The sequence below is a fragment of the Amblyomma mixtum genome, chromosome 7 (assembly GCF_055824585.1).
Source record: "Amblyomma mixtum isolate Tamu chromosome 7, ASM5582458v1, whole genome shotgun sequence".
NCBI classification, from domain to species: domain Eukaryota; kingdom Metazoa; phylum Arthropoda; class Arachnida; order Ixodida; family Ixodidae; genus Amblyomma; species Amblyomma mixtum.
In genome coordinates, this window is record NC_143018.1 from 58,286,383 (window position 1) to 58,304,140 (window position 17,758).

At 48.2% G+C, this 17,758-nt stretch overlaps 1 protein-coding gene across 1 annotated transcript in view; it reads left to right on the forward strand.

Annotated features, from left to right (window-relative positions):
* The window catches only part of Sec71 (ADP ribosylation factor guanine nucleotide exchange factor Sec71), a 67,124-nt gene extending 50,082 nt beyond the window's left edge, over positions 1–17,042 (forward strand). Inside the window, exons 24-28 of the mRNA XM_089552689.1 lie at positions 1,290–1,372; positions 4,030–4,163; positions 10,023–10,301; positions 13,687–13,905; positions 15,759–17,042. Of these exons, the coding sequence (XP_089408815.1) occupies positions 1,290–1,372; positions 4,030–4,163; positions 10,023–10,301; positions 13,687–13,905; positions 15,759–15,893 (850 nt within the window). The 3' untranslated portion in view covers positions 15,894–17,042. The remainder of the gene's footprint in view (positions 1–1,289; positions 1,373–4,029; positions 4,164–10,022; positions 10,302–13,686; positions 13,906–15,758) is intronic.
* Positions 17,043–17,758: the final 716 nt, after the last annotated feature.

Consider the following 17,758-nt stretch of genomic DNA (forward strand, 5'->3'; position numbering starts at 1 on the left):
TTCCTGCAGCAAATCTTCTTCAAAACTTTTCCCAAAATACTTGCATAAAGATTGCACAAGTGCTCAAGGAATTGTTTTACACGAAATTAAATGACATGTCTAAAATCAGCACACAAAAATACATGTGGCCTGAAAATTTCATTACGATATCTAGATTAATAAAATTTTCTTTTCAAGACCAGGGTCCCCCCTTAAACCCCCATAAACCAAACCAAACCAGAAAATCAAACTAGTTTTTTTTAGCTCCAAGGCCGATGGATCAATACGTTCAAGAATGGTGTAGAAGCGTTTAAAATTGGTGTTTGTGTTTATTGTTAGTGATGGTCAGTCAGTGCAGTACGGAAAGAGTCACAATGCTGGGAGCCAAGCCAGGAGGTTACACCAGGGGCACCATTGTACCACTGAGAGAATGGAATTACCAAGGATTAACATTACCTAAATCATTTACTGTCTTCTCTTGGTGTTTTGAGACCTTTTAGATTGCGTTTGAAGGTGATTTTGAGCCAAAGTTGAAGTTTAAAAAGATGTCATACAAGCTTGGAGGCACAACTGGAAGTTAGGTTGCTGTATTGCTGAGAGATCGGAATTACGTGTAGTGGAGGGCTCCGGATTGATTTGAACAGCATGGTGTACTCTAGCACGCACTCACATCACACAGCACATGGGCATCTTTTGCCTTCGCCTCCGCGGTGGCTCAGCGGTTACGGTGCTTGGCTGCTGACCCAAAAGACGCGGGTTCGATCCCGGCCGCGGCGGCAGAATTTCTTTGGAGGAGAAATTCTAGAGGCCCGTGTACTGTGCGGTGTCAGTGCACATTAAAGAACCCCAGGTGGTCGAAATTTCCGGAGCCCTTCACTACGGTGTCTCTCATAGCCTCAGTCGCTTTGGGACGTTAAACCCCATAAACCAAACCAAACCAAACCATCTTTTGCCTTCACCAATTTCTTCTCTGTCAGAACACGGCTTCCTCTGCTGGGATTTGATCCCACGACTTCCACCTCTCGATATCATCAGAGGCACTCTGTCAGTGATCATAAAGCTTAGAAAACAGCATCCAACAGCTAACAGAGCCCCTCCTGTGTTATGTGTTTATGTAAGCAAACATATATGATCTCTAACTGTGTGTCATTTTCAGGTAAATCTGTATTGTTGGTTGTTTGGAGGGGCCTTTCTGGCTCCGAGACGTTTTCATCAAAGTAGGAGCCGACCGTTTGCGTCGCTCATTCATCATTTGGATTCATCTTCGGCACATGGAAAGGATCTCTGATTCCTTTCTGTTCTCCATCCAGCCTGCTCACATGGAAGCCCAACAAAGACGGCAGTGTGCACCAGGAGCCCGTGAGCGGCCAAGAGGATGCAGACACAAGATCCAGTGAGTTCTTCGGAATTGCACTCTGTTGCCGGGTGGTGCGTAACGCGTGCATGCATGTGCTCACGAATGCAGTGGAATCTCAATAAGTCAGCTTCATTCAGTTCAGATTGATGAATTGTTCGAAATAATGCTTTCTGTCCTTCATCAGAGTGGCATGTTGCTGCTGCAGCTATGCCTGTTGTTTCTTCGCATAAGGAGTCTGGTAGTATTACAGCAATAATACTCCTAAAGGAGGCCAAAATGGAGAAGGAAGTTGCAGAAATGAGTATGCTGAGAAAGTTGTGTGAAGTGACGAGAAAGGACAGAGTCCCGAAAAACCACATACGAGGGGGTACCCAAAAGAAACCGGACTTATTTTTGTTTGAACTTATTTGTCCACATTTTAAGCACAGACCTTCAATCTCCTTCAAAGTATTCCCCACTTGCAATGATACGCTTGTCGAATCTTTCATTCCATTTTTCAAAACATTGTTTAAATTCATCTTTTGTGATGCTTGACAGTGCCTCCGTCGTTTTTTTCTTCACCTCAGCAACATCAGCGAAACGCTTTCCATTCACCTATTTTTTCATTCTAGGAAACAAAGAAAGTAGCTCGGGGCAAGGTCGGGAGAGTATGAGGGTTGAGTAATAGGGTCATGCCATTTTTGGTCCAAAATTATCGGTGAGACAGCGCTGTGTGACCAGGGGCATTGCCATGATGGAAAAACCAGTCACCCGACCGCCACAAATCTGGCCGCTTCCACCGCACACTGTTGCCCAATCTTTTCAAAACATCCAAGTAGAAAGCCTGGCTAACTGTCTGACCCTGCGGAACAAATTCTCAATGGACGACTCCTCTCACGTCGAAAAAACAAATCAGCATTGTTTTGAGGTTTGGTTTCACCTGACGAGCTTTCTTGAGGCGAGGTGAATTTGAAGTTTTCGGTTGGCATGATTGTTGCTTTGGTTCAGGATTCGATTCAGGAACACTTGAGTTGTCCCCATCGCATCGTCCTTTTACGTCTTTCTTAATATTTCAAGAGTTTCCATTCAACTTTTTCCGAGCAAAAATCAGAATTTCACCGGCGCACGCTGTTCACGAAAATCAGCCATTGCAAAAACGACATTCACACAAAACAGTCGTCACTCTAAAACTCTGCCTAAACTAGTCTGACCTCCTTCAACGATGGCACTCGGCTTACTGACTCTGGAATGTTCGTTCTATGCGCTCCTAGTGGCAAAACGCGGTACCACAGAAGCTTTGCCGACCAAAAAATTTAGTCCGGTTTCTTTTGGGTACCCCCTCGTATGAAGGATGCTTTGAAGTTAGTGAACGAAAAATTCAAGAAGGACGGCTGCTGTTCTGTGTTTATGTAATCAGGAAAGTCTTTGGAAAAAAGGGTGATGAAACAGAACAGGGAATGGAGGCCTAAAGGACCACCTAGTAAGAAGTATTAATATGATTTGGAAGAAGATTTAAGGGTGAGTAACCTCAAGAGGGAATGGCTTAATGACAGGATGATGTAGACAAGGCTCATAAAGAAACAGTGACCACATATAAAAAATGGGACAAAGCTATGAAGAAGCAGCTGCATGAGCTGTCTCACTGTAAAATAGCTCGTACAGTTGAGCAACAAATTTTTGGTTTGATTTTGCTGCGTACTTGCTTGCCCTCCTGTAGTGACTTGCAAGCATGGTTTATCTAGCCTCTATGAAAGAGTACTTGCGTTGGAACGCTGTCAGCATAGTTCTGCTGGGCCCCTTCATGGATTTACTCACTTATTTTATTTATGTTCAAACTCATACATTTTCTAAGGGGGGACACTGGTCTTGAAAAGAAAATTTTATTAATTTAGTCATAGTTATGAAATTATCAGGGCACATGTATTTTTGTGCTCTGATTCTAGATATGTCATTTAATTTCATGCAAAACAATTCCTTGAGCACTTATGCACTTTTTATGCAAGTATTTTGCGGAGAGTTTTGAAGAAAATTTGCTGCAGGAAACTCGCTGAAATGTATGCCATTAGGTTCTCTTGACACCAAGGAATACAATAAGGGTAAAATTATCATCCTGTCTATCATAGAACTTGAGTAATAGGGTACTGAAGCTGCCACTTCACACACAGAAATACACATTTTCCTTCTCATTTCTGAAGCGACACCTTCAAAACTCTATAACTTAAGTTCTATGATAGGCAGGAAGACAATTTCACCCTTATTGTATTCCTTGGTGTCAAGAGAACCCAATGACATACATTTCAGCGAGTTTCCGGCAGCAAATTTTCTTCAAAACTCTCAGCAAAATACTTGCATAAAAAGTGCATAAGTGCTCAAGGAATTGTTTTACATGAAATTAAATGACATATTTAGAATCAGCACACAAAAATACATATTCCCTGAAGATTTTGTAACTGTGACTTCATTAATAAAAATTTTTTTTTCAAGACCCTTAAGCCTTTAGAGGTCTTTGTGAGGTCATGGATTTGCAAGTGAATATCAGTCTGCAAGAAACCATGAAGTAATCGGAGTGTTAGCAAGTGCAAGCATAAGCCTTAGCTGAGCCTCGACTATCGACACATGTGCCCCTGCAACGATGTGCACTGAGGGTAAGAAAAGCAAAAACTTGATTGCGTGGGCTGCTAACACCTTGGCGCTTTGTCGTGTCGTATGTGCAGAGGACGAGGTGCTGTTCAACTCCCTGAAGATCAAGTGTGTCGTGCAGCTAGAGCTCATTCAGACAATCGACAACATCGTCTTTTTCCCCGCCACGAGTCGGAAAGAAGACGCCGAAAACCTCGCTGCTGCCCAGGTGATGTTTCTATTTTTCCATCTCCCCCTTCTGGCCGGAAATAACGGTGTGTGTTCCACAGGCTTCTGTGGAGGGCGTAGTCAAACTGGGACAAGCTTCACTGCATTGGGCATGTGTGTAATGAGTTCATGTGGTGGGGAACTGTAGCTAGTCATGTACTGTGTGGATGCTTTGTCTGTACTGTGATGTCTTTCATAATCACCCGATTTTTTTTCTTGAGGGTGCACTTCGATGGTTATAGAAGTGAATTGTTGTGGTTGGTAAGCAACAAGGTGTACAAAAAATTTGGAGAGGTGACTCTAAGTTTAGGGCTTCAGCACAGTCGAGGGTTAGCAAATTAGTGTGTGCTCGCACAAAAGTCGCCTTTCTCATGGAAGTCTGTTCTACCTAGGAAGCTTTGCAATTTAAAGCTTATTTGCTGGGTGCCATTGACAAAATTGGTTCACACAGTAGCACCTGTTCATGTCATCTCTCTTGTGGTGTGCCTGTGTTTGCACTAAGTATTACGAGGTCAATATGTACCAGCTCGCCCACTTTTCTGACATAGTATCACTTGGGTTTTAAAAATTTCAGCCCACTCAGACCGCTGGATTTCGATTCATGGCCCCAGTGGGGATTTTTTGCAACTGTTACACTCTAAACAGAAGGGGGTTAAAAGGGAGTAAAGTTGCCCTTGTTGGGTCTTTGGGGCATCCCACTGCTGCCACCACTGGTGGGACTGGGTGTCCGAGCCAGGAAACGGTCGAGGCGACGGTGAGTCAAATAACTTTTATGTACAGTATGTACAAGGGCTTTTACATGATACAAGGGCAAGAGCACCACGGGCAGGCACACAGAAGAAGGGCGGCCCCGGCGGCGAGCGTAGCTCCGGCGTGATGGCTCTTCTGCTGCCCGTCTGCTGCTCGGGTTCAGCGCGGCTCCGTTTTTATAGCCGCTGGTAACGGTTACGGCAGCCAGCCGTTCAAATCCTCCAATCACTGGCCACCGTTCAAATTAGACCAATGGTCGAGAGGCGGCGGCCGATGACGCGAAGGAGGAGCCCGCACCGACGGAGAGGAGGGAAGGAGGAAGGGTCCGTGTCGGCGCCGGCGTGGCTGGATGAGTCACGCTGCATGTCGCGACTTGTCCGAGAAAGTCTGGGCCTGCTTTGAGCGCCGGCGGGCGCGCAGCGCTGGTTTAGACAGGCCCTCCAGCGAAATGTGGGCGCCGGCACGACAGCACCACCGCCGCCAGACAATGCGCCACGAAGACGAGCTACTTCCGCGTGGCTCGGATGCGGGGCGCGCTCGTACGGCAGGCTCCTCCAAGTTCTCGTCCGGTGTTCAGCCGCAGGTAGCTCCAGGCTCCTTTCCGAGAACGGGTCCCACTCGTCAGGACAGGATCACTGCTCCGCAGCTTAGTCGCCCAGGTGACTGGATCAGCTTCGCTCGGTCCTTCGGAAGAGCTTGCTTCTCAGCATCGGTCGTTGATCGTTCTGCATGTTGCCAAGAACCGACCGACAACAGGCAACACCCAACACGAGCAAGTGCCTTCTGTCACCCGTCAATACACCAGACTTAAAGGTCACAAAAACTCCGCTAGCAATAGTTCTGTCCCCTTTTTGTTCCCTCTTCTACAAGAGACACATGTGGGATACCAGAACTCCAAAGTAATTAACTCAGACAAAGTGTCAAACACATGAAACTCTCGGAATGAAATGAATGCAAAATAAATTCGCTCTCTTGAGATCACTCGGCCAGAAGACACTCAGCTGAGGCCACAAATGAGGATATCAATTTTTCCCCGATCTACGAGCGAACTTAACAGCTGTTCGCGGAGAGACAAAATGTAGGTCACGAGGAGGCGAAGCCAGCCTTGCTTAGAACACACGGCTTAGTGCGTCTACGTTCGCGTTTTCCTCGCTTCTAACGGACGGTAAACGACACCCGCTACAGCGGAAACTAGTGACTGCCTTTTTCGCTGTGCTGCGCTTTTCTCTCTCTCTCTCTACTACCGTGGTAGCTAACGTCTCTGCCTCTTTCGCGGTAGACGCGCTGTTCTTTCTCTCTCTACTACAGCGGTAGCTAATGTCTCTGCCTCTTTCGCGGTATACGCGCTTTTCTTTCTCTCTGTACTTGTCTTTCCAGTTTCTACGGGAGCTACAGTACGAGAGCGATTCGCTTTCATAGACTGGCAACTTGTCCCTTTCTTTGCGCTTCGCGCGCCAGTCGCGACGTCCCATAGCGAGTGCGCAACGCTTCCGATGGGACCGTTCTTTCTTTCTCTCTGTTCGTGGGGGCAAGTCAGACCTTGCACGAGTCTTGACTTTCTCGCGCATCCGTTTGCCTTTCCGCTCGGTGTGTAGTTCGCCTCTACACGGCCTTTTGATTTTACGCCTACTAAGTGGCGTCATTTCGAATCGCGGCTTTCTATCGCGATAACTGGGCTTGGCTGAGCGCTTAGACGATTTCTTCTTGGCAGTTTTCTTGCCCCTGTCACTGCGGCCTCGTACAATCTTTCGCTCTTTGAGCCGTACATGCGCTTTCCTTCCGCGCGCGTGCCGCTTTCTATGGGAGCGCGGTTTCTACCGTGAATGCAGCGGAAAGCGAGAGCCCGCATGAGAGCACCTGCCTTTGCGCGTCTCGCTCTCTCTGTGCTGGCGGCAAGATTCACACTTGTCCCGCTCCTTAATTTTTCGCCTCCCGGGCAGCGCTCTCTTGAATCTCGGTTTGGTGCCTTGGTGCACTTTTCCGCGCGAATGTTTGCACGATTTCTTTTTGCAGTTTATTCTACTGCCCAGACCTATGTGCCCCGACACACTTATGCGCTTCGCTTTGCGCGATAGTAATGCCTCGCACATTTCTTTAGCTCTGGTTCTGACGCTAGTTTCAGTGCTGACAACGTGACTGACTTTACTGAAGTCATTTTGCCGGCGACGCTGGCGCTTCCGATGGTGGAAACCCGTTTTCACGCGTTTGCCCTTTCTCTCTTTTCGGCGGCGCCTGTCTTTCTTATGCCTGCCTTTCATCTTTCGGCGGCACCACTCTTTCTTTTGCCTGCCTTCCATCGTCTTTCGGTGACAGCTCTCTCTCTTGAGCTTGCCTTTCCTCTCCTTTCGACGGCAGCACTGTTTCTCTTGTTTCGCTGTCACCTTGTGGCGATAGCTCACATTCCTGAACTGGCGGTGCCTTTCCTTCCGGTTGCAGCTTTTTATCGTGAGCTTTCCTTTCACTTTCGCCTGTGAAAGCACATTCTGCTTCCGTCGCCTAAGTTTCTGCTCTCTGACAACGTCGCTTTGATTGTCAGCTGATTCATATGTGCTACCTAGATCAGGCCTGTCTTTGGCGCCTTTACTAGCCTCCTCCAAACTGCGTTCTTCCTTGTCAGCGTCTCTGAGTGCGCATTCGTCCTCATCTTTCTCGGACGGGCTGACGTCTACAGCCCCCATGTCGTCTGGAAGGTTCTGTTCTCCACTGTCGTCCAGCACCTTAGTTTCTTCAGGCGCAGACGAACCAGTGTTTTCAACTGATATGAGTGATGGTATACAGCTCTCGTCATGCTCCTGACGCGTTTCAGCCAATTTCGGATGAGGGTCGGCTCTGCACTCAGTCGCGGTGTTCCCGCTACTGCAGCTGCTTCCTGGAATGTCGCGAAGCTCAGAGCAGTGCGAAAGCACGGGACTCGTTTCGCATTCCTCGCCAGAGACACCAACGCACAACTCAGCGTCCGAAAACTCTACATGCGCCCGCTTCCGTTGATCGTAAGTGTCGGGTTTCTGCATCTCTGCCGAACGCGCTGAACAACACGGTGTGCCGTCCTCATCTACTTCGCTTGCGTCGGCGCAAGTGTTTTCACTAATGTCCAGACGGACGTCCTCTCTGCCCTGTTCGGCAACTTCTCCTGCTTTCGACACGCTAGGAGATTCGCTTTCCGGTAACTCCGCCACAATCTCAATGGGCGAGACCTCTGTTAGTGCATCGTCCGATGCTGTGACTACCTTATCCGATGGTGTAGAGGTTTTCTCAGTTGGCGAATGCGGGGCAATTCTCAATGTTACAGCAGCAGTTACATCTGCCACGTACGGACTACCTTCCTCTGTGCCGCACTGGCAGGGCTGCTCTACAGCGACGCATTCTACCTCTGTGTCACGATCATCCGACCCTTCAGCATTTTCGAGCCACTCTAAAATGTCGGCTTTAAACTGGTACGGAAAATCGTTAAAGGATGGGGTGCTATTCTCTCGCAGGTACCTTTGGCGAAGGTCCAGCGGTGACACGTTATATCTCGCCAGTAAGAAGCTTTTCAGCTCATCGTAGTCCGCCAAGCCGTCGTCCAACAGGCGCTTGACAACGTCATACGCTTCGCTGGAAAGCAGGGCTACCAACTTCTGTGCCCAACCATTCCGCTCAACGCGCTTTCTCTCGCAGACGCGCTCGAACTCCGCAAGATATTTCGCCATATCTTCGGCGATCACGAAGGGCTGCGGCCTGTCTCTCAGCTGATGACCGTTGTTCTTACGCAGAGCGAACAATGTTCTGTCTCTGTCATAAAAGATCTCGTGTGCTTCAGACTCCAGGTCCATCAGTTTCTTAGCGCGAGCATGCCGTTTTATCTCAAGCTGCCTCCGTTTTTCTGCCTCTTCGCGCTCAAGCTGCTTCTGTTTTTCTGCCTCTTCGGCCTCGCGCTCATGGCGTTCTTTGATCTCATCCCAGGCCTCATTGGCTTCCTCAGCCGTTACTTCCTTTGCCCGCATGATCTCAAGAATCGCATGCTTTCGTTTAGCGGGGCCCAAATCAATGCCCAACTCTTCACAAATTTCGATGAGTTCCTTCACTTTGAAGTTCTCCATCGCGCACAATAGCCTCTTGTAGTTTGCCCTTTTCTTAGAATTCCCTTGCCGTTCACTACTATAGCGCTACTAGTATGACACGCGCAAGTAATTCTTTCCAAAACGCCTCGTTTACTCCCTCTGCACCAGCTTTCGTTTCAAAGCGCTCCGACTTGGCTCGAAACTGCAAAGCTCTCTCCAGTGCAACACACAGCCCTACTCTAAACTACAATCACGTGTGCTAGAGCAGTCTGGCGAATTGAGGGGAAAACATCAGGCACTCACCGCGCCGAGGTAGCTGACGCCGGTAGATCCCGCAGCTGCCATCCACTGTTGGGTCTTTGGGGCATCCCACCGCTGCCACCACTGGTGGGACTGGGTGTCCGAGCCAGGAAACGGTCGAGGCGACGGTGAGTCAAATAACTTTTATGTACAGTATGTACAAGGGCTTTTACATGATACAAGGGCAAGAGCACCACGGGCAGGCACACAGAAGAAGGGCGGCCCCGGCGGCGAGCGTAGCTCCGGCGTGATGGCTCTTCTGCTGCCCGTCTGCTGCTCGGGTTCAGCGCGGCTCCGTTTTTATAGCCGCTGGTAACGGTTACGGCAGCCAGCCGTTCAAATCCTCCAATCACTGGCCACCGTTCAAATTAGACCAATGGTCGAGAGGCGGCGGCCGATGACGCGAAGGAGGAGCCCGCACCGACGGAGAGGAGGGAAGGAGGAAGGGTCCGTGTCGGCGCCGGCGTGGCTGGATGAGTCGCGCTGCATGTCGCGACTTGTCCGAGAAAGTCTGGGCCTGCTTTGAGCGCCGGCGGGCGCGCAGCGCTGGTTTAGACAGGCCCTCCAGCGAAATGTGGGCGCCGGCACGACACCCTCTAGCACACACCCCCTTATAAAAGGGTGTGAGAGGACAGCTTACTCCCTTTTTACTCCCATATAGGTGTATTTGTGTTCAGAGTGTAAAAACAAGGAGCCCTGCCCGTAGCAACGTGTTGTTCTTCCACAACCGAGTGCTTCCCTGCAATGAATACCGTTTGGGTGTCTCCCAGGCGGAAGTGGTGCCTCCGGCGCAGCAGTCCGCATCCGTGGGTGGTGGTGGAGGCCAGCTGGAGCAGCGCTTTGCCCGCTCCCTCTCCCTGGACCAGCAGCAGCAGCAGGAGGAGCAGGGCATGTACAGCTTCCTGACCTCGGCCCAGCTGCTGCAGCTGGTCGACTGCCTGCTCGAGTCGCACCGCTTCGCCAAGGCCTTCAACTCGGACAGCGAGCAGCGGAACCTCCTGTGGCGCGCGGGCTTCCGCGGCAACGTCAAGCCCAACCTGCTCACTCAGGTGAACTTTGATGGTGGCTGTCTAAAAATGCCTCCCTCAACATGCCTCCCTTGCTCCGTGCTGTTAGGCATTAATAGGACACTGAGGAGAAATTGAAGTTGACTTGCATCGACAGAATACCAGCTCCTGATTACAAAAACGCCATTCATACTGACAACAAAGCTCTTGTAACGTAGAAAAGAGCAAGAACCGAAATACAGGTATCGCCGCCACAGGCCAAACTCGCAAGTACAAGCTTCATGACGTCATAAGACAAAACAGTGTTGCTAGAACCAATAGTTCTAGCAACGCTAGGACACGAGAAGCCACGAAACACTGAGGCGCAGCAAATGCATGCGCAAATCTCCTTCACGTCGCCAGATGGCGCCACGTACCCGACAGCTACGCGTGCTCCTGCAGCGCCGGGACCAATCAGCGCCTGCTCAGAGCGGTATGGGTAGTATGGGGGCTCGCGGTATTCCGCTAACGGTAACAAGGTACACGGTATGCTGAAGGTTTCTATTTGCGAGAACTTCGTTGACGACTTCGAGAACGGGATCCATTGTAACGCTGGCAAAACGCCGGTGCAAACGTAAACGAAGCGACGGCCGCAATAGCCGATAGCCGATAGATGCCTTCAACGTGCGGCCGGCGGTAGCTTTCTTTTCGGCTGCTGCAGGGCCGCACTGCAGGGCCGCACTGCATGGCCGCACTGCATGGCCGCCAGAAATCACTGAGTCTGCGTTACGTCATGTGCACGTCATGTTTCACGTCACTTAGTCCTGTGTCGTCATAGGAGAATCCCAAGTTTGAATCAGAGCGGCGGGAAAAACTTTTTCAACTTCGAATCCAAATTTTTCAGAAATAAATGCATCTTTCGCTGCCGGCCAAGTGGCAACAAAGCCATGAAATGTCAAACTATCGGATTTTGCCGTAAAAAAAATATTGATAGAGCTCTCCTCAGTGTCCCTTTAAGGTTCAGGATGTCAGAGAATGCTCTCGGAGTTCAGCATTGTGATGAGCATGATCATGAAGCTTGGCGCATGTGCGCTAGGTTTTCTTGGCATGCGTTCTTTGCAAATATAGCAGAAAAAAAAAAGACAAGACATTATGGTAGATAGAAGGTGACTTGTCCCTTTGAGTATTTCCTCACCTTTTGCCTGTGGTCTTCTGCTGTGTTGTGCTTTTAAGATGGATCTGGGATGTCATAGATCGACTGGATATGTCGTCAGCTGATGTGTCAGCTTTCTGTAGTGTTTCTCATGTGACACTACACTTATCTTTGCTTGCGTTGTCGTCATGTTCTGGCACTCTAGAGAACTTGAGAGGTCTAGATAAGGTTTCGGTCGCTCTTGCAGCTTAGAGAGGCATATATGTAAGACCTGAACTTGTCTAGGGTCCTCCTGCACATTATTCCTTGTCAGAGCTGAGAGCCCTTGTTGACAAAGTCGCCGATCTTCTCTCTTATCTTCGTTATTGTTATATCTCAAGTGGACTCGTGTCTGCTTCGCAGTTCAATTGCTGTGCCTTCACTGTCGGTGACATCAGTGATGTGCAATTGCTGTGCGTGCAGTGTAGATAAGAATGCAAGTGAAACCAGCCACTGCTGTTAAGATATCGTGGTGGCATCGTTGCTGCAGGCTATTGCATTTTTGCCCCATAATCACGACATAAAAGCACAAAAAAAAGGGGGGGGGGGGGGATTGAAAAAGTAGCTTTTGAACTGGCTTAACACAGAGGGCACCACAGTGATTCCAGTCAGCGGCAGTGAAGTGTAGGGTTAACAAGTTACACCCTTCCCATGTAATTCAGCATAGTTTGTGCATAACTGACAAGGATGGAAGGGTTTCTATAAATGTTGGTTCTGGTAAAATCCTTTTTTTTTACTTGAAATGGGCATGTTAGTCATTAGAACATTAGTTGCTCTATAGTTTTGAAATGAATTGATTTCACTGAATTGGCTCTCGCGCCCTTCCAAAAAAACATAAGGACATGTATGCATAGATTGCATACTTAAATTTTCACGGCTGGAAAGTGCTTTGGAAATTTGTGATAAGCTGGCTATAGGTGACCAGTGCATTCCACTATATTTTTTTCTGTCTCGGCGCTTACTGCCACTCCTGTAATGTGTGACTATATTAGTAGGATTGGAGCTAAGGCATTCATTTGTAGAAAGAACTGCTTTTAAACTGCTTTGAATTTTTTAAAAAGCTTATTTTTCTGCACATTATTGAACACTAACAGATGTTCTGAATACTCGTTTGCTTTACAGTCACCATTTCTGTCCTGACAGCGCTGTAAGGCGTGTTGAATAGCAGGAGTACTGGAACGCTGTTGTGGCATGAGCTTAATGATTGTTTTGTTAGCCGCTGTAGTGGCTCAGTGGTTATGGTGCTCGGCTGCTGACCCGAAAGACGTGCAAGTTCGATCCCGGCCGCGGCGGTTGAATTCCTTTGGAGGAGGAATTCTAGAGGCCCGTGTACTGTGCGATGTCAGTGCACGTTAAAGAACCCCCAGGTGGTCGAAATTTCCAGAGCCCTCCACTACGGCGTCTCTCATAGCCTCAGTCGCTTTGGGATGTTAAAGGGGCTGCGAAACACTGCTTGGGGGGATACCGGCTATACTTCAGGTGGGTTCTTTATGTCACACAGATGCTGACTTAAAAAGAATTACAGGAACGGGAGTTATTCAGTGAAGAAATTTGAAAATACAAGCAAACAAAACGCTGCCCTCAACTCGATTTTGGCGGGGCTTCCCACTCCTATTTCGCTCTCCCAATGACGGCACTTGGCGCAACCAATCAAAACAGCCTGCCAGAGCACGTCACGGAAGTTTGTACTCCATGGTTGCCTGCTCTCTGTAACTCGTTCTTGCTGAGACTGGCAGCTCTGGCAGCGATGCCAGAGCGCCCCTGGTGGTGTATTTTTATTTTACTTGCTTTGCAGGGCTTTTATCTAAGACAAACAAGTCGTTTTTGTTGATCTAATATAAAACGCAGACAGGTGACAAAATGTGTCTCTATTTATTCTCACAATTTGCAGTATATTTACTGTTTGTCCGATCATCAAGCTCGCGCCAGGTGATGTCATATCCGCTGCTAAAAACCGGCCACTGTGTGGCGACACCATCAGACCTATGAAGTTGTTTTTGGGAGGACATTAAAATATTAAAAAACAGAATGTACGCGGTATTACCGACGCTAATAGCACCATTATAACTCACTGTATGCAATCAACAGGAAAAATAGTTAACTAAGATTGTGTTTCTGGGCCCCTTTAAACCCCATAAACCAACCAACCAACCATTGTTTTGTCTCAGCTCAAAGTGGCTTGGGAAACTTGCTAAGAGCACTGTGCATGAGCGAACTGACGAAGAGTCTTCACCTGTCAACCCGTGTGGCGTGCAGGAAGCGCAGAGCCTGGCGTGTGTGCTGCGCATCCTGTTCCGCATGTACCGGGACGAGGGCCGCCAGGAGGCCTGGCACACGGTGCAGGACCGGCTCATCGGGGTGTGCCGGGAGGCCCTGGAGTACTACCTGGCCCTGGCCACCGAGAGCCACCGGGAGTCCTGGGACTCCCTCCTCCTGCTCTTCCTCACCCGCGTGCAGCGGCTGGACGACGAGCGGGTGAGGGCTCTCTTCCTTCCTTCCTTCCTTCGGGGCTCGCTTCAGTCACGTTGTAGAGGTACGGGGTCAATCACACTTAGAGGGAACACGGCTCCGCGTGACTGCACACATGCGAAACACCATTGCGACCAAGCTGGTAGCAAACCCGTGCAAAGAGACAGACGACAAAAAGCACCACATCGAGGTCCCTCTTCTCGTGCGCCACTCTGCATTGATTCACGAACAAGTTAGATGCAATGGCACTTAGCAGGCACGTACCCATGCGGAGCTGTGTTCCCTCTAAGTGTGATCGACCCTGTACATGCCGTACCACCTTTGCTTGAAGGAGGGGAGACAGCACATTTTAGTTGTGTGTTCTGCCTTTGGAATGATGCGAAAACATGGACGGCCATGTGGATTGTGCAAACAAGGGGTAAAACAATAGACTCCAGTAAATAATAGACTTCTCCTGGCCTACATCATCAATGCACGTGTTTCTGGTCTGATGGGCAAAATGTGCGACTTCTGGTCACATGGTCCATTAGGTGTGATATGAAGTCGGCAGTTGGACGAAATCTCATCTGGTCGGGGACAATCATAATAAAACTTAAAAATGACGCTTTAGTAGGCGTGAAGTTGTGAAGTCGTATTTGGTGTGATGTGTACCAAGGCAGCTCTAATCGAGAGAAGAAAGGCTGCAAGGCATACCTAGCCATCGCTAATTGCAAGAAAGGCAGTGGGGAACACTCGACACATGCAGAACCAGCTTAGATGTGAAAGGGGACAGTTTGTCCACCAGGCCACGTCCCTTTGGTGTCACATTGTTTACACCAGGGAGAGGTCTCGGAGTCGTTAATTTATTTTTGCCCGGAAAATGCAGACATTCCGGTGTGTGTGTGTGTGTGTGTGTGAGTGGTTGCGTATGCATGCATGTGTGATGCTGAGAAAAAAAAAATGTTGCTTCCTTTGTCTGCACAAAGCTAGTAAAAAAGCAAGAATGACGACTGTGACATCACAGATGATTTGAAGTCACTTAGGCACATGAAAACTGCAGTATGGTTGCTGCTTTGTTCATTTTCATTCGCATCAACTCTCAAGAGTTTGAATGGCAAAAAAAAAAAAAAAATGAACACGCAACGATTATATCGCAATTTTCACTTGAGTCACATGATCTCATCTCTGACGTCACAGCCAATGTTCAGCTGTTGAAACCAAAACTGAAATGGCACAAGAAAAAAATTTCAGTTATAAATTATTCAGCTGGCGTAGGTGAATTCCATGACCTGCACATCATTCTGAAGAAAAAAAGCATCGATACAAAAATTTGGTGTGCCTGCCTTTTTAAAGCTGCTGCACCTTGGTTTAGACGAGCTCGAACTGACTCTGCAGCCACAGCTGAAGTGGCAGGTTGTAATGAAACTTGAACTGGAGAAGGATAGCATTGTTTTGAGGGGATGTTGCATGAGCTAGAATTTGACAAACTGCAGCCGAAGCTACTGTGGATCAAAGCTTGAGTCGGCAACAGAACAGTTGTGACAAGACAAGGAATGAACACCACAGCTGTCATGTTCTGTTTACCCTATTGCTGTTGTTTTGCTCCATTGGACCACATCATTAGCTGCCAAAACTCTGCAAGTGTATGTAGCAAGTATGCAGCAGAGGGTAAGGGTTTGCATACCTGTTTTTACATGGGTGGATGGTTAGCAAACTTTGTAGTTACGTTTTCCCTGACACATCTTCAACTAGAACTGGTGTGGTGGGACAAATGAGCATTTTGTGCATAAATCCGTGATTTTCTGTGAAACTAAGGTGATCACGAGTCCCCGCCCACTTCTCTTGCCCCCCCCCCCCCCCCCCTCTCACTGCTTTTGCAGTTTCGAGCCCATGCGTCGGTGTACTACCCGTACCTGTGCGAGCTGACTTGCATGGAGGTGAAGCCTGCGATACGGGCGGTGCTGCGCAAGTTCTTCCTCCGCGTCGGAACTGCCTTCAACGTCTCGCACCACTAGTCGCCATTGTGTTTGCTTACACAGACAACAGCCCTTCTTCTTTTTGTTTCGTTTTCTTTCGCGCAGTTGTTTTTCTTTTATCGTATACATTTTTTTTTTTTTTTGCACAAGCTCTCGCAAGGAAAAAAAGATTCTGGTCCTCCGCTCCTGTGTTTTGCCAGGATAGATTTGAAGTGCCGGGAAGGACATTTCAAACACGTTGGAGACGCATGTAGTGCTTCTAGGGCTCACGGGCACCCTTAATTCTTGCGGGAATGACGATACCCTTGTTGCAGCCCACGGTGCGTGCGTGTTGCTCAAAAAGTGACCGGTTAGAAAGGCTTTTGAAGAAAGCGTGCAGAGTGCAATAGGTGGGGAACAAAGTGTTGATGAAGAAGCGAAAATAAAAGTGGGTGGATGTGGCGCTTTCTTCACGGCACATTCCTCCGGTGACGTTCCGCCATCCCCGATGTCGTAATGGCATAGTGTGGTGCGCGAGCAACTATAGAACAGTGAGATCTTTCCTAGACACACTCCCAACCTAGCCGGTAATTCTTTTCATTTTAGGCGTATGTTTGAAGGCTTTGTTATAGTGATTTAACTCCATGTTGCTTTTATGTATTAGTATGTTTGAGTGCACCAGTTTATTGAGTCGGCAGAGGAATTGAGCAGCGTGTCAGTGTGGTGAAAGAACAGAAAAAAAAAAGGGAGGGGTACTTGGAAACGTCATTGTGGTTGATCTTGAGGAAGAACTGATGTTCTCTATGCAACCAATGCAAGGAACGCGCTTGTAAGACAACATGTTGTGACATCATTTGCTTTTATGACTGTTTCTTTTTTGTCCCTTTTGCCTGTTCTTTTTTTCTGTGAATCAATGCCGTCCTGAAGCAGTGTTATGGCATGGGACAGGACATCGAAAGAACCACGTGCGGCTGCATCATTTCGAGCTGTGCCGATGTCGTACCATAGTGTATTTTTCTCGGAGTCATTAATTTATTTTTGCCCGGAAAATGCAGACATTCCAGTATGTGTGTGTGTGAGTGGTTGCGTATGCGTGCATGTGTGAGATGCTGAGAATAAAAAAACGTTGTTGCTTCTTTTGTCTGCACAAAGCTTGTATAAAAGCAGGCTGTGGCCATAGAGGAAAATAAATAGATTCAGGCTTTATGACGTCTCTTTGTGTTTGTGTGATCCTTCACAACATTGGAGTACATTATGAAAGGTGCATTCAGTATGTTCTCACCCAGTGAGTTCTTCCCAGTGCATGTTTAGGTGGTGGTGTGTTCGTATAGAAGTTTGGAGGCTCCTCTTTCTCTGGAGCATGCCACTTTTTGATATGCTCCCCACCAGTAGTGATATGGCGAAGGTGAGGGCAGTCTCTCTATGCTGTCATAGAAGAATGAGAGTGATTGATTTTTCTAACCCACCTTACAGCCCGTACCTTGTGCCATCAGATTTGTGGTTCTTTTACAGATGAAGAGGCTCCCAAACGATGTGCACATTGCATTGCATGAGGTCATGGTTGTTTGAATCCGGATCATTGAGGTTTCATCAACAAAGTTTTTTTGGGGCATGTTATTTCTTAATCTTCCTTTATTTGGAAGGCAGGAAAGGTAATGCATTTTTTATTTACATTTCGAAGCAAAAGCTTTGGTTGTAACACCTGGTAAGCTCCCGATTGTAACACCTGTGGTTTGCCCAGATCCACACTGCACCAGAAATGGCTGGTGGGTTGGTTCTTAGGTGAAGCAAAAGCCAGTGGACTCCTGGACCATTAGGGGACCACCCTGGAAGATTTTTTTTTTTTGTCTAATAAAATTTGTTTCCATCCATCCATCCCCATGCACCTATAAGCGCGATTCAGGCGTCCACTGACCCAAGGAACC